Source organism: Motacilla alba, chromosome Z, assembly GCF_015832195.1.
Source record: "Motacilla alba alba isolate MOTALB_02 chromosome Z, Motacilla_alba_V1.0_pri, whole genome shotgun sequence".
NCBI lineage: Eukaryota > Metazoa > Chordata > Aves > Passeriformes > Motacillidae > Motacilla > Motacilla alba.
The window spans coordinates 21,071,435-21,083,907 of NC_052046.1; the positions used below are offsets into that span (position 1 = coordinate 21,071,435).

At 34.7% G+C, this 12,473-nt stretch overlaps 1 protein-coding gene across 18 annotated transcripts in view; it reads left to right on the forward strand.

Moving 5' to 3' along the window:
• Positions 1-12,473, forward strand: part of ERBIN (erbb2 interacting protein) — a 118,715-nt gene that overhangs the window by 91,946 nt on the left and 14,296 nt on the right. For 13 of the 18 annotated variants that reach the window (XM_038123750.1, XM_038123745.1, XM_038123741.1 and 10 more), the window contains 4 exons: positions 566-748; positions 2,936-3,053; positions 4,762-4,945; positions 5,748-7,263. In XM_038123750.1, coding sequence (XP_037979678.1) covers positions 566-748; positions 2,936-3,053; positions 4,762-4,945; positions 5,748-7,263 — 2,001 coding nt within the window. Of the gene's footprint in view, positions 1-565; positions 749-2,935; positions 3,054-4,759; positions 4,946-5,747; positions 7,264-12,473 lie in introns of those variants that run through there. The other 5 variants (XM_038123752.1, XM_038123737.1, XM_038123749.1 and 2 more) reach the window with 3 other exon arrangements.

Sequence of the window (12,473 nt, forward strand, 5' to 3'; positions counted from 1 at the left end):
AGTGACCTGATTCTCAGGCACATACAAACTGTGGATGTGTTAAGGAGCTGCCTTCTTTGGTTTCTGGAGGATGGCATCTTTGTCATCCTCTGATCCTCTTTCATCTGCCAGACTTCACAATGAAATTTGGATAATCTTGAAGGCTTTTACTGCTCATGACTGTAAGCTTTGTGTGGTAACAAGCAGTAATAGCAGACTGACAAAAGTGTCCCAAGTCTCTAAGAGCTTGATGCAGTGTGATAGAAGATAAGACCATTTTTTGGTGCTCACATAGAATCATTGCAAGTATTGGCCTGTTTGATTTTTTTTCATATGACTGGAAATATAATGGTACATATTGACACCAGAAAGGATGAAAGTCAGACTGATTGACATAGGGTAGGGACTGTAGCTTAGTTATCTACTGTGTTTTCTTAGTATTTCATACCTGGTACATTCTGTTCTTTTATCATTTCAGAGCTCAGATTTTTCCATTCCATGTTTTCCCAGAATATATAATGGTGGATCTATATGTTATTAAAAACATTTCAGGATGCTTTCTCTGCTAATACTCTTAATTTTGTAGACCTCAGAAATTGGTTCAATAAAGAACAAAGCCGATGAGAGAAAGCAATATTCAGCAGGAAGCTCTGTGCAGAAGCCTAGTGAACCAGAAGCTGAGCACAGCACTGCAAATTCACAGATGACTGCACTCGTTAAAACCTTGCAGAACACGAAAACAACTGTCAACCATGAGGACATGCTTGAGGTATGGCGTTGCAATGAGCATTATAGCAGTCAGAAGTTGTGTTGGTGTTGTATTGAATTTGTTCTTCTGGGAGATGAAAATTTCTATTGACAATAGAAGAAAATTGCCCTCCACAAATGTTGTAAATTCAGATAGTTTTCAATACAGTACTTTTTTTGCTTCAGATTTTGTTAAGTAAAAGTTTAAACAGCTAATAAAAAGTTCATAATAAAAGGTGCATGCATTTAAAGAAAAATAATGCAAACTCAGTTAAAGATTGATGTAAACTGTGAGAAGACTCATACTTCTGTGGAATTCTTCAGTTGTTTGACTGTCAGTACTTCATTAAATAATCACTTTTAATTGTTGCTGAAATGAGGAAATGTCAGATCAGTAGTAGCAATAAAATGTTTCTGTATCCAAGTGATTATACACATGCATTTCAAAAGAAAAGTGGAAAGTGGTATTAAAAATATTTATTCATCTGTATTTATTAGTAAGCTGTCAGGAATATTACTTGGAATATCACTTACCTCTTACAGTGAAGGGTTTTAAACTTCTGAACTGTGCATCTCTCTGTCAAACACCATGTGTTTATTTATTTAGAAAGCTTGAGATATATGACAAATTTTGGAAGCTGTCATTCAATCAGTTCCCAGTCACAACTTGTTAAATACTTTTTTTCATAATTTCACGAGTGATTTTTTTTTTTTGCCTGTGTTGTATAAGCTGTGGAATATGCCTATATCATACAGTGAAAAGACTTGAGTGACAGGCAGTTGTGGCTGTCACTGGCTGCTTCCCCACTAGTATGTTCCTGCTTCTACATTCTTTTTGAAAATACTGCGATTGACATTTTTTCTTTAATTTTAAAATGTGATTTTGGAAGATCATGATAGTTGTCTAATGATAGTGACAGTAATTCTTTGTAGCTGTAGTAAGTACACAAGTCAGGTATAGTGACATCCTTGTTTCAGTGCATTTCCTTATTTCCTGCTGGTAATGCTGTTGCAGAATCCAGATAGCTAAACTTTGCCTGTGTGTAAGCTTTTCATTTCAGCATTGATTACACTTGTATGTCACATCCAGGAGGAAGGGCACATGGTAGATGCAGTGAACAGGTTAGTTGTTTGGATTGTAGAAAAAAGCTGATGGATTTTTATTTTTTATTTTTAATCAGGACTGTTATAGCTTGTTTGTTATGTCTCAGTCAAATTTGTCCTTCCTGCAGACCTAAGAACTGGCCAGGTAATTGGTATCATGGGAAGGTGGTGCTCCAGTAGGTTCCATGCATTAAATGTTCCAAAATAGTAAGAAAAAGTGAATATTGGCAGACTTTCTTTGCAATTTGCAACATGGATTTTGTAGCAGGAAGCATGTTTATTAGAAAGAAATTTCTGCTTTGAGGAAAGGTTTGCTGGGAATTTCTTTCTTCAAATATTACTGAAAACAATTGAGTTTTGAAGATAAATGAATATAGGGCTGCAGTAGGATCTGAATCCAGTTGCATGGCTGCTCTTGCAGCAGCTTTGTCTATTAATCTCTCTCATAAGTGCACTGAGTTCCATCTTTTGGTTCAGAACTAGTGATTACTAGCTTAAATGTATGCAGTATTGCTTTTTCTCTGTCATTGCTCTTGAAGTTATATGACTTCTTTTCCTTTTGGAATTTACCCCTAGCAATCTACCTTTACTGTGTTTCTGTTAGATAGACTAGGCAAACCAAGCTCCTTCAGTTTTTTCTCACAGTGTACTTCTCCATTCCTAGTATTGTCTCGGTCACGGCTACTTTATAGCTGTTTCAGTTTGAGCTCTTTTCTTCAAAACTAATACCCAGCTGGTCAGTCTGCAGTGTTTGCTGGTTCAGTGATCACTTTGTGACTTGGACTCCGCTGGATGCTCTCTCCAGTGGTAGAATGAAAACTTCATCTCCTTGCTCCAATAAATTTTTTGCAGCTAAAGTAACCTGTCTGAGTGTCATCCCACAGAGTTCAGCAGTGACAATGCAAGTCTGCAAGTGCTGCTTCTTAAAGATAATTCAGTTGACTTGCACTTCAGAGGCAGTACAAAGTTGTTTTGCTTTGCCTATGTTATGTGGCTCATTTATCTTTTTACCCCTTTATTGTTTAGTGGGTGATAGTTTAGACAGCATTTACTTACCTTTGAACTGCTCTTCAAAATGAACAGCACAAAGCTGTTTTTCCTTTAGCAGGAGTCAGAAGAACTCTCCTCTGATGAAGAGATGAAAATGGCAGAAATGCGACCACCACTGATAGAAACCTCCATAAACCAACCAAAAGTGGTAGCCCTAAGCAACAGCAAAAAAGGTAAGATACCATAAAAAGCATTGAAAATGTTTTGTGATTTCGATAATTTCTTGACTCAAAGTGGCTAGTTTTTCAAATTAAATTAAGTAAAAGTAGGCTTAATTTGTATGTTTTCAAAGAAAGATTTTCCTAGTTAAGCAATGAAAGTGGGAAAAAACTGCATATACTGGAGTGCATGCTAGAGAAATCTATGTTGATATCCTAATTTTCTTGATTCTTGTCAGTTTAAATCAGGAAGAGGAGGGGTATATATTTTGGGGGGTTTGGAGCTTCAATACACTCTTGATGTGCTTAAGAAAAGGATTGCAGAAAGTGGTATTTATATCAGAAATACTCTGTAATTCCCCTTTCACCCAGATTTTGTGAATTCTTTCTGTGATAGGCAGCTGCTATAGGCAGCAGTATCACTTATTTAAATTTCTCTACAGAAGCTGTGCTCTCTTCCTAAGGTTTAAGAATAATCCTTTCTTGTGAAAACTTTCTCCAGACTTATTTTACTCTTTTATTTTTCTTTGCTCCTCTAGCATGAAAATTCTGAATCTGTTTTTTTATTAACTAAATTTTGTGTTCTCTGAAATATAAATTTGGTCTGGGTAATCATTTCCTTAAGACTAAGAAATGGTCTAGGATTCAGAGAAAACATGATATAGAAAGAGGATAGCAAATACTTTTTTGCTTCATATGATATCCAAGTCTAGTACTTACAGGACAAAAAGCTTTTCTGGACATTAGATGTAAAAGGGTGAGATTTGATGAGGAAAACCCTATGGTGGAAACAGGAAGTCTGCTGAGGATCACATACAGATGAAAAGGTGGATGTTTACCAATGCTGTCCTTGGATTTTTTTGTCTGATGAAGTACCAGGTCAAAACTTCTTTCTTGTCTCTGAAGCTAGACATTAGTTCCACAAAATGTATGCATTTGGCATCTGTAACTGGCTTGAGGCAAAAATTTCAATGTATTTGTTTCTACACTCATGTCAGAATCGTGGCTGCCTTGAATTCCCCCAGAGAAATTATTTTTATATGGATGTAGTATGTAAGTATGCATACATTATGCAAGAATCAATGTGCACAGGGGTAGATTTCTCTGAAAATGTTGTCCTAAGGGATCTGCAAAGCATGGGAATGTATTGAGTTCAAAATTTGGAGAAGCACATTTTTCATTGCTGTTTTTTTACTTTACTAAAAAGCTACACAGAGCTTATCCGAAGATCTAGATAGTTCAAGAGTACTTGGTCTAGTTAACAGCGTTAATAATGATAGAATATTCAAAATCAGGAACAGTGTACCCTTTCAAAATACTGCATGTGAAGCAGTGTGCTTCATTTTCTTACAGGCCAATAGACTCATGTAATGGACAGTTCTGAAATCCTTAGAGTAACACAAGTATGATTTGATAGATATTTTAAGGAAGTATTCAGTAATATAGCACTTGTGTATGCAAGGAAAATGGGAATAAAGCAAGAATTTCATTTTAATTAGCAGATAAGGACTGTTTACATTAGGGAAATATTTTAAAAGATAGGAACTATTTCCAGTAGTATTTTTAAGTTTAAATGAACTTTGCAAAGGTGCTAGCTTATATTTTTGTTTGTGGTAGTAAGAATTACTGAAGAACAACAGTTTCTAAATACTATACATACACATATGAAATGGCTATTAATAAGATCTGTGTGTCTAACTAAATTGGCAAATTTTTATTTCAGATGATTCAAAAGATACTGATTCCTCATCAGATGAAGCTACCCACAATAGTAATCAGAATAACAGCAACTGTTCCTCTCCTTCTCGAATGTCAGATTCTGTTTCCTTAAATACTGACAGTAGCCAAGATATTTCTCTCTGTTCTCCTGACAAAGAAGCACATGCTGCTGTTCTATCCAAAATCAGGTTTGTAGGATACTGTGGACCACTAAGAAAATAGATTAGAAAAACATAACTTAATATTTTATATGGTGTTCCTTCCTTTCATTCATTCATTTATCATTCATTATATATTTAAAATTTCAGTGTTTTATAATGGGGTTAATAATGTTCTCTTAAGGTTAATAGAGTTCTCAAAAAAAGGAAAAATTTCCAGAGACTAGCTTTAGTATACAATACATGGTTCTTGTTTCTCATAATAGTAATAGGGTGTAATAATTTTATCTTTTTAAGTTTTTATATACATCAGTATAATACATCAGTATGCCATTTTAAAAGCTCTCTGTTTTTATTTGCTTAATTTTGAAAATCAGTTTGATTGCTAACATGGCTATTAAAGGTTCTTAAAAACTTACAAAGTTGGGAATTACAAGTTGTTACTCTTCTAGGAGTTTTAGTTAAAAAGTGCCATTTTTCATAAAAACTGCTAAAACAAACAGGAAAATTGTCCAAAATGGAAACTAAAAGAAATTAATAAAAAGTAAGTTATTATCACTTTATACTTCTCGACACTTTTGAACTGGTTTTAATTATTCTTGTTCAGTTTAAACAAACTTCTGAAACCACATGATGTAAAAACATTGCCCAAATAAGCTTTTTTATATATATTTCTTCAATATAAGCTTGCAAATCATTAATCTGTTTCTTTGTCCTGTTTTGTATGCACAGCATTGTTACATATTAATGGTAATTTTTTCCTAAAATGATACTTTGAGAAATATATTCATTCTTAGGAGAATTTCTTTAAGAGCATCTTTTTTTCTTTCAGGCGAGAAGATGAAAATTTGAATAATCTCTTGCAAAATGGAGGAGAATTGAGTATTACAGTAGAAGAAAAACTAAATGTGCAAGAGAAGGTTACAAATTTGTCTGAATTTGAATTGAGCATTGAAGAAAGATTAGGCCTGATAGGAAAAGGTGTTGATCTAAGCACTTCTATGGAGGAGTCTCACAAATTAGACCAAATAAACATGAATATCAATAAACTTGTTAGTGAAGAGGCAGTGCCAGTTCCTGTAGAAAAGTTAGAAACACAGAAAATGGTTTCAGGCTTTTTGAATAATAACGCAAAAGAAGAAAGTGAGCACTTGGAAAATGGAAATAAATATCGTGTAAATAAAGTAAACGGACTTGCTGAGGAAACAGTACAGTCTCCCAGTAAAGAAAAACTAGCAAAAAGCACTACAGTTGATGGGGATTCTGCTGAGCTGGCTGTTTCTAGAAGCACTGAAGATTTGTCCCCACAGAGAAGTGGTCCTGTGATGAAATCTCACAGCATCACAAGTATGGACAGTGGTGGGCTGAAAATCTATGATACTGTAAATGAGAATGGATCTCAACAACCAAACTCAGCGGTAAAATCAGGATCAGATACTGCAGATGGAAAAAACATAGTCCGAAGTAAATCTGCTACTCTTCTCTATGATCAGCCTTTACAGGTTTTTCCTGGGTCATCGTCATCATCTGATTTAGTATCTTCTACAAAAACGGTGTTCAAGTTTGATTCAAATCACAATCCTGAAGGTGCTAATGTAGTGAAGGGATCAGTGACAGGCGGTGCACAGATGCTCTGTGCTCCCCAATATAATATTCAGTACAGCAGCAGTGCAGCAGCAAAAGATGCCTTGTGGCCTCAGAAACAAAACACCCAAGTAGAACAAGGCACTTTACCTCCTTCACGTCTGCTTAGGTCTGACAGTACGGAAACTCCCAGTTATGTAAAGCATTCTGGAAACATGAATTTTTCCAATCATAACAATGTCCGGGCCAGCGCTGTGTACAGCACTCACCAGCGGATGGCTGGGAGACATGCAGATCTGTGGGCTGTTCCACCAGGTGACAGACTGCTCCCAGGAGCAACCAGGCACACACTTCAAAGGCAGAGCAGTGTATCTTCTACAGCTTCCATAAATACTGGGGATAGTGGACCTTCAAGACGAGCCCAAGTTCCTGAAGGGGACTACTTAACATACAGAGATTTGCATTCAATGGGAAGAGCTGCAACAGTAATGTCGGGACAGCAGAGGCCTCTCTCTGCCCGGACATACAGCATTGATGGTCCCAACATGACCCGGCCACAGAGCGCACGGCCGTCAGTGAGCGAAATACCGGAAAGAACTATGTCAGTCAGTGACTTCAATTACTCGCGGACTAGCCCCTCCAAGAGATCAAACCCAAGGGTTAACTCCGAGCACTCGTTATTAGACCCTGCTGGAAAAACTAAAGTCCCTCATGACTGGAGGGAACAGGTGCTGCGACATATTGAGGCTAAAAAGCTAGAAAAGGTAAAAACAATAATTTTTTTTCTACTTTTACCTAGATATGGAATAAGGTAAACACTCTTGTTTTGAACAGCTTTTAATTACTAGTGAAAATCTAATTTTGATCCTGCTTTAAAAATGATAAATGTGTTTGTGGTGAATATCTGAGAAACACTCAGATGGTAGACTGAACAAAATGAACTTTTCCCCCAAAGGAAAAAAAGAGCTTTTCCCCCAAAGAGAAAAGAAAGGTGCTGTTGTTTTTACATCATACTTGCCAGCTTAGCCAGATTACTTTTGAATACATTAAATAACGTCATACAGACCTGCTGGACTGCAAGGCCAGCTCTTTTATGATAGTTTTTAAGGTAAATTTTAATGTAGCTTTGTATTCACAATTTACTAAACTATTCCCTTACACTTCTTGATCTTTCTGTTTTGCCTTTTTTTCTTACTATTTCTTCTCTTTAAGAACAAGGAAAGAGAAAATCAGTAAAATCTATTTAGAATTATAGGTCTGCAGCTTTAGTTGCTGAGGAATTCAAAAGCCATAATTATCATGTATTTGCCTCCAAGCCAGTTGTCTTTTGAAGTTGGGTATCTGACAGATTGTTGAATGAATATTTATTGCTTGCTGTGAGATGAGAACACTTAAAAATCTTGTTCATTTCAGAAAAATCACACTAGGTTTTGATATAAGTAAAGATGATGAACAGGATTCTTTGTGTACTGTAAATGCCATCAAGAATTTGAGCTGATAAGTAGAGCTGAACAATTATGTATCTTCAAAGAATTTCAGTAGAGCCTGGAAGAGTGTAATCTGTGCTGTCCTGCTAACCCAGTTGAAAATATCATCACTAAAAATGGCTTGAATGTCATTTAGCCAGATTGTTTCTTTGGAAGGGAATTAAGTAGCCAAATGACATTTTGATTATGCCAGCTAGATGGATTTTGTTTTAGTTGCTTTTCTAAGAACATAGTTTGCTTTGTAATTATTATGATAAATACTTGAATATCTGTGGTGGCTAGAGAAATTTAATTGGAGATGGTTGGAGAAATTAGTTTCAACTATGATTTTTCTTCAGAAATCCCAGTATTTGGGAGGAGGGGTTTGCTTTTTGGTTTTGGGGGGTTTTTTGGTTGGATTTTTTGTTTCAAATTGCATAAATTCTGGCGACAGAAGGGGATAGGTTTCATTTTTTTTATAGACACCTGCACCAAAGCTGTACATAGTCTTCTGATCCAGGTGGTCACCCACAAGAGGAAGTGTTTTAGGGTAGTGCTGTGCTGTCATGTTGGGACCCCTTGTCCCACAAGAGGGTCACTAATCTCACCATGTTCCAACTCTAATAAAATGTGCATTCCCTCATTTTCCATGCTCCTGGATGGATGTATCACTTACAAGAAGTGAAAAGAGAAGCAAAAATACTAACAATCCTTGAGTACAGAGGGAAGCAGAGCTTCGGTGCCCTGCTAATGCAGTTGTTTATAGCTTGTTCATTGGCATGTTAGGAACAGTGTTTAATGCAGCGGTGATATCTGTTTGGGTCTGCAGCAGTATAGTCACCTTTACTTAAATGGCATTGACTGCCTGACTTTACTCCCTTTATATCTGACAATACTTTTCATTATGTTTTATATGTAAGCTTTAATTTTTCCTACTAGACTTACGTGGAATAACTGCTATTAAGATTTTAGCTGTGCATTTAATTTAACAGACTTAAGTCGGTTTTTTATGTTTCTTTTGTTTTGGCCTTGAAGTTTTTTAAAGTAGCGTTAACAATCTTAGACTTATTTGTGGGTTTAAAGGGAATGTGTATATTGAATCGTCTACTTTATATTCTTTAGGATATAACCGACTTAAAAAGAAAAATCTGAATTGTGAAAAATATAGGTACGATCCTGTATGGCAGCTGGAAGATATGTGGAAATTCTAGTAATCAACGGAATATTTCTTCGTTCTTTTTAAATAACGGTTTTGGTATTTCTGTTTGTAATTAAAAATTAGCCAAATGGTGAGGGTGCTTTATCTATAAAGCAGATTTCTGAAATGTTTTGAAATCTGAAAAAAAAATCCAGTAATTAACAGAACTCATTTAAGGAACAAGTTCAATTACAGAGCTTGTTTAAGGAACGTTTATTGAAAACTACTTTGACAAAGCTTTCATGGATTTAAAATGGCACTTTTTTTTAAAACATAAGATGCAGCACTGAAAAAAAAATACATATACAAAATTAAGCATTGTGATGAATATTTAATACCTATTTTCTTGACCAGTATAGAATAATAGTATTACTTTTGCTGTTATTTAATTAAATCATATTTATCATTTGTGTCCTTACAGATAGAAATGCTTATTAGGAAGAAGGGTGTGGTGGGCTTTTAGGGATTGGTTTTGTTGGTTGTTGTTTTGTTTGGTTGTTTTATTTTCTTTTCCTAGGCCCCTGAAAGACATGTTAATTGTGTTTTTATAACATTTAGTAACTGAAGAGAGAGGGAGGAGTGAACCCACTTAAATTTGTCCAACAGTGTCTGCTTGTTGGACGAATTAGAGAAACTAGTTCCTTATTTATTAGCTCTTTTTACCTGAGATAGGTGGGAAAAACTTTCAGGAGTTTAATTTGCATAAGCAAAGATACAAACTAGTTTTAAGTCTAGCAAAAATTATTAACAATGAGTTCCAGTCAAATAGCTTTAATAAGCTGTAAGGGTCATGGTATGAGCCATTCATTTAGGAGTTGGACTTGACCTTGTGGGTCCCTTCAAACTCAGAACATTGTGTGTTTGTGTGAAATGTAGAGAACAACTAAAATTATCCATCTGAGTGAATGAAGGTGAAAACAGTTAATGAGACAATTTGTAAATAGAAATTCTGCATATATTAGAAGAAACAATTTGCTTACCTGATGCAAAGCATATTTTATTGAGGGATACAGGAGCTTATTTAAATGTCAAACTGCTCTCTAGTGGTTGCATACATAAGATGTTGGAAAGCATGAAGTCGATTCGGCCCTACCCCCAACTTCATAAATTTAGTGCAGAGTTTTAAAAACAGTAATATTTTTCAGCATATTTTCCTTTTTGAGTGTGACATACCCATTTTACTATTTATTATGTTACAACAGACTCTTATAGTACTCCTGTTGGCTTTTATTTAGGAATTGAAACTAAAAGCCCACCTATGTGAAAAGACTACTGTCAACACATACGTGGTAGAGGAATTTCTCATTCATAAATTGCAGGAAGAAGTATCTGCAACAGTTACCTGCAAATTACATGACCTTGCTGAGCATACAAAATTAGTTACTGAGTCTGATTGTCCTTCCCTTGCATATGTATATTTTCCTTTTTTTGTTACAGATCACATGGGATTTTATTAGATGTCTCTTTGCTTTGAGTTCTAATTTAATCTGAAATTAAGTCCTCTGTTTTTTATCTACTTTATCTACTACTTATCTAACCTACAGATTATCTGTGTATTCAGAGGAGGGATCATAGTTTAATTCCTACTTTTTTTTTTCTTAGAATTGTCAGTCTGCAGTGCCTTATTAAAAGAAAAATGTCTAATTGTTTCAGTACTGATATGGAGTTGCAGTTTTAATTAAAGTTTGAGACGTTTTCTTCAACACATTTTTGTGCCACATACTTAACATACAAAAATATTTTAATTTATATGACCTCAGATTTTCTCCCTAGTTAAACTTGCTTTAGTGTGTCAAGGACAGTGACTTCAGTGAGTCTGTGCATACATAAAATAAAATGCTTAAATGTTCATAAGATCATAACCTGAAGAATATTTTTACAGGGTTACATATCCTGATAAATTACAGGAGTATTCTCTCTTTAGTAGTAGTTAGTTTTACATTTTGATTTAGTTATATTTATTATTTTTTTCTTTTTGAATGGACATCTGAACCATCAGTATGTTCTAAGGATATTTTGTGTTCAGTAGTGAAATCACCATGCTTTAAAAGGAATAAAATTCTTGTGCATTTGGTATGTAAACAGCAAAAGTTCTCAATCTGAAAACATTTTCTGTCAGTGGAATTTAAATTATGTGTAGTTTTTCCATACGTAACTCTTCAATAGGAAGAGTCTGTTATGTAGATAGTGGGAATGAAAACTGAAGGGATTTCTAGACACTTAATATTGTCTCAAAGGATGACTTATGTCCACCCTTACCCTACAGTTGATTCTAGGTAATGTTAAATAAATTCAATAAATAAAAAGGACTAAGGCTTAGCAGTTAAGTTACCAGTTTAGCCTGTTTCAAGGTAAGTGGAATGTAGAATCTTGTTCCCTGCAGATATTGAAATTATTAGTTCCTCTTCTGTGCCCAAATTTCATGGCTGTCATGACAGACTCCAAACTGTCTTAAAATTACAATATTATTCCATATAAATTCTCCTAAATAAATTCCACTACGTTTTTTTTCTTGCACCTAAGTAAATGCATTAAGGCATTTAAATTCCCAAATCACACCCTTTTGGAGTCTGAAATGTTAATTCTTTTGTAAGCTGCAAAAGAGAGAACACATTCTGGCTTTTATCTAAAAAAATGCAAGTAAACACCAATATTATGCTACTAGCTACTAACCTGCATCTAAACTGATTCCATTAGAAGCTGATTTGACTACAATTTGGAATTATTATCATGAACATACTGATTACTTTGTACATAGCCATTTTTTCTTGATGTATTGTAGTTCCTAATATGGACTATTCATGGCTAAATAACTGATTTCTAGTAAAAATATATTAAATATAAATGTAATTTAAATCCATTAAATTATATATATGTATAATATATCAATAAATATATAGTAAAAATATACTGAAACATAGCATGTATATTTCTTAGTGTGTATCAGTTCAGAGTAACTGAAGTAATTCTTCTCAGGCCTCAAATATTTGAATTATTATTTTGCAGGCCATTATGCCTGAAGATGTGGTAGCAAACCAGGTGACTAATGGAACTGGTACTTAGAATTAGCAGTCATGCTTAGTGTGAAATTTAGATCATGTATTTATTCCATATTGAATTTTTAATAATTCAGAGTGAAAATCATGGCGGTTAATGGCATTTGCATATTCAGATTTCAGAAGGTGTGTTCTCTGCTGCAGCAGTCTTCAGAAATTTTTCTCAGAAATGTACACCTTCATCATTCTCATATTGAGAAACAAAATTAACAGGAATTTTGTTCACACTCCAAATGCATCAGTTTGTCTCTTCC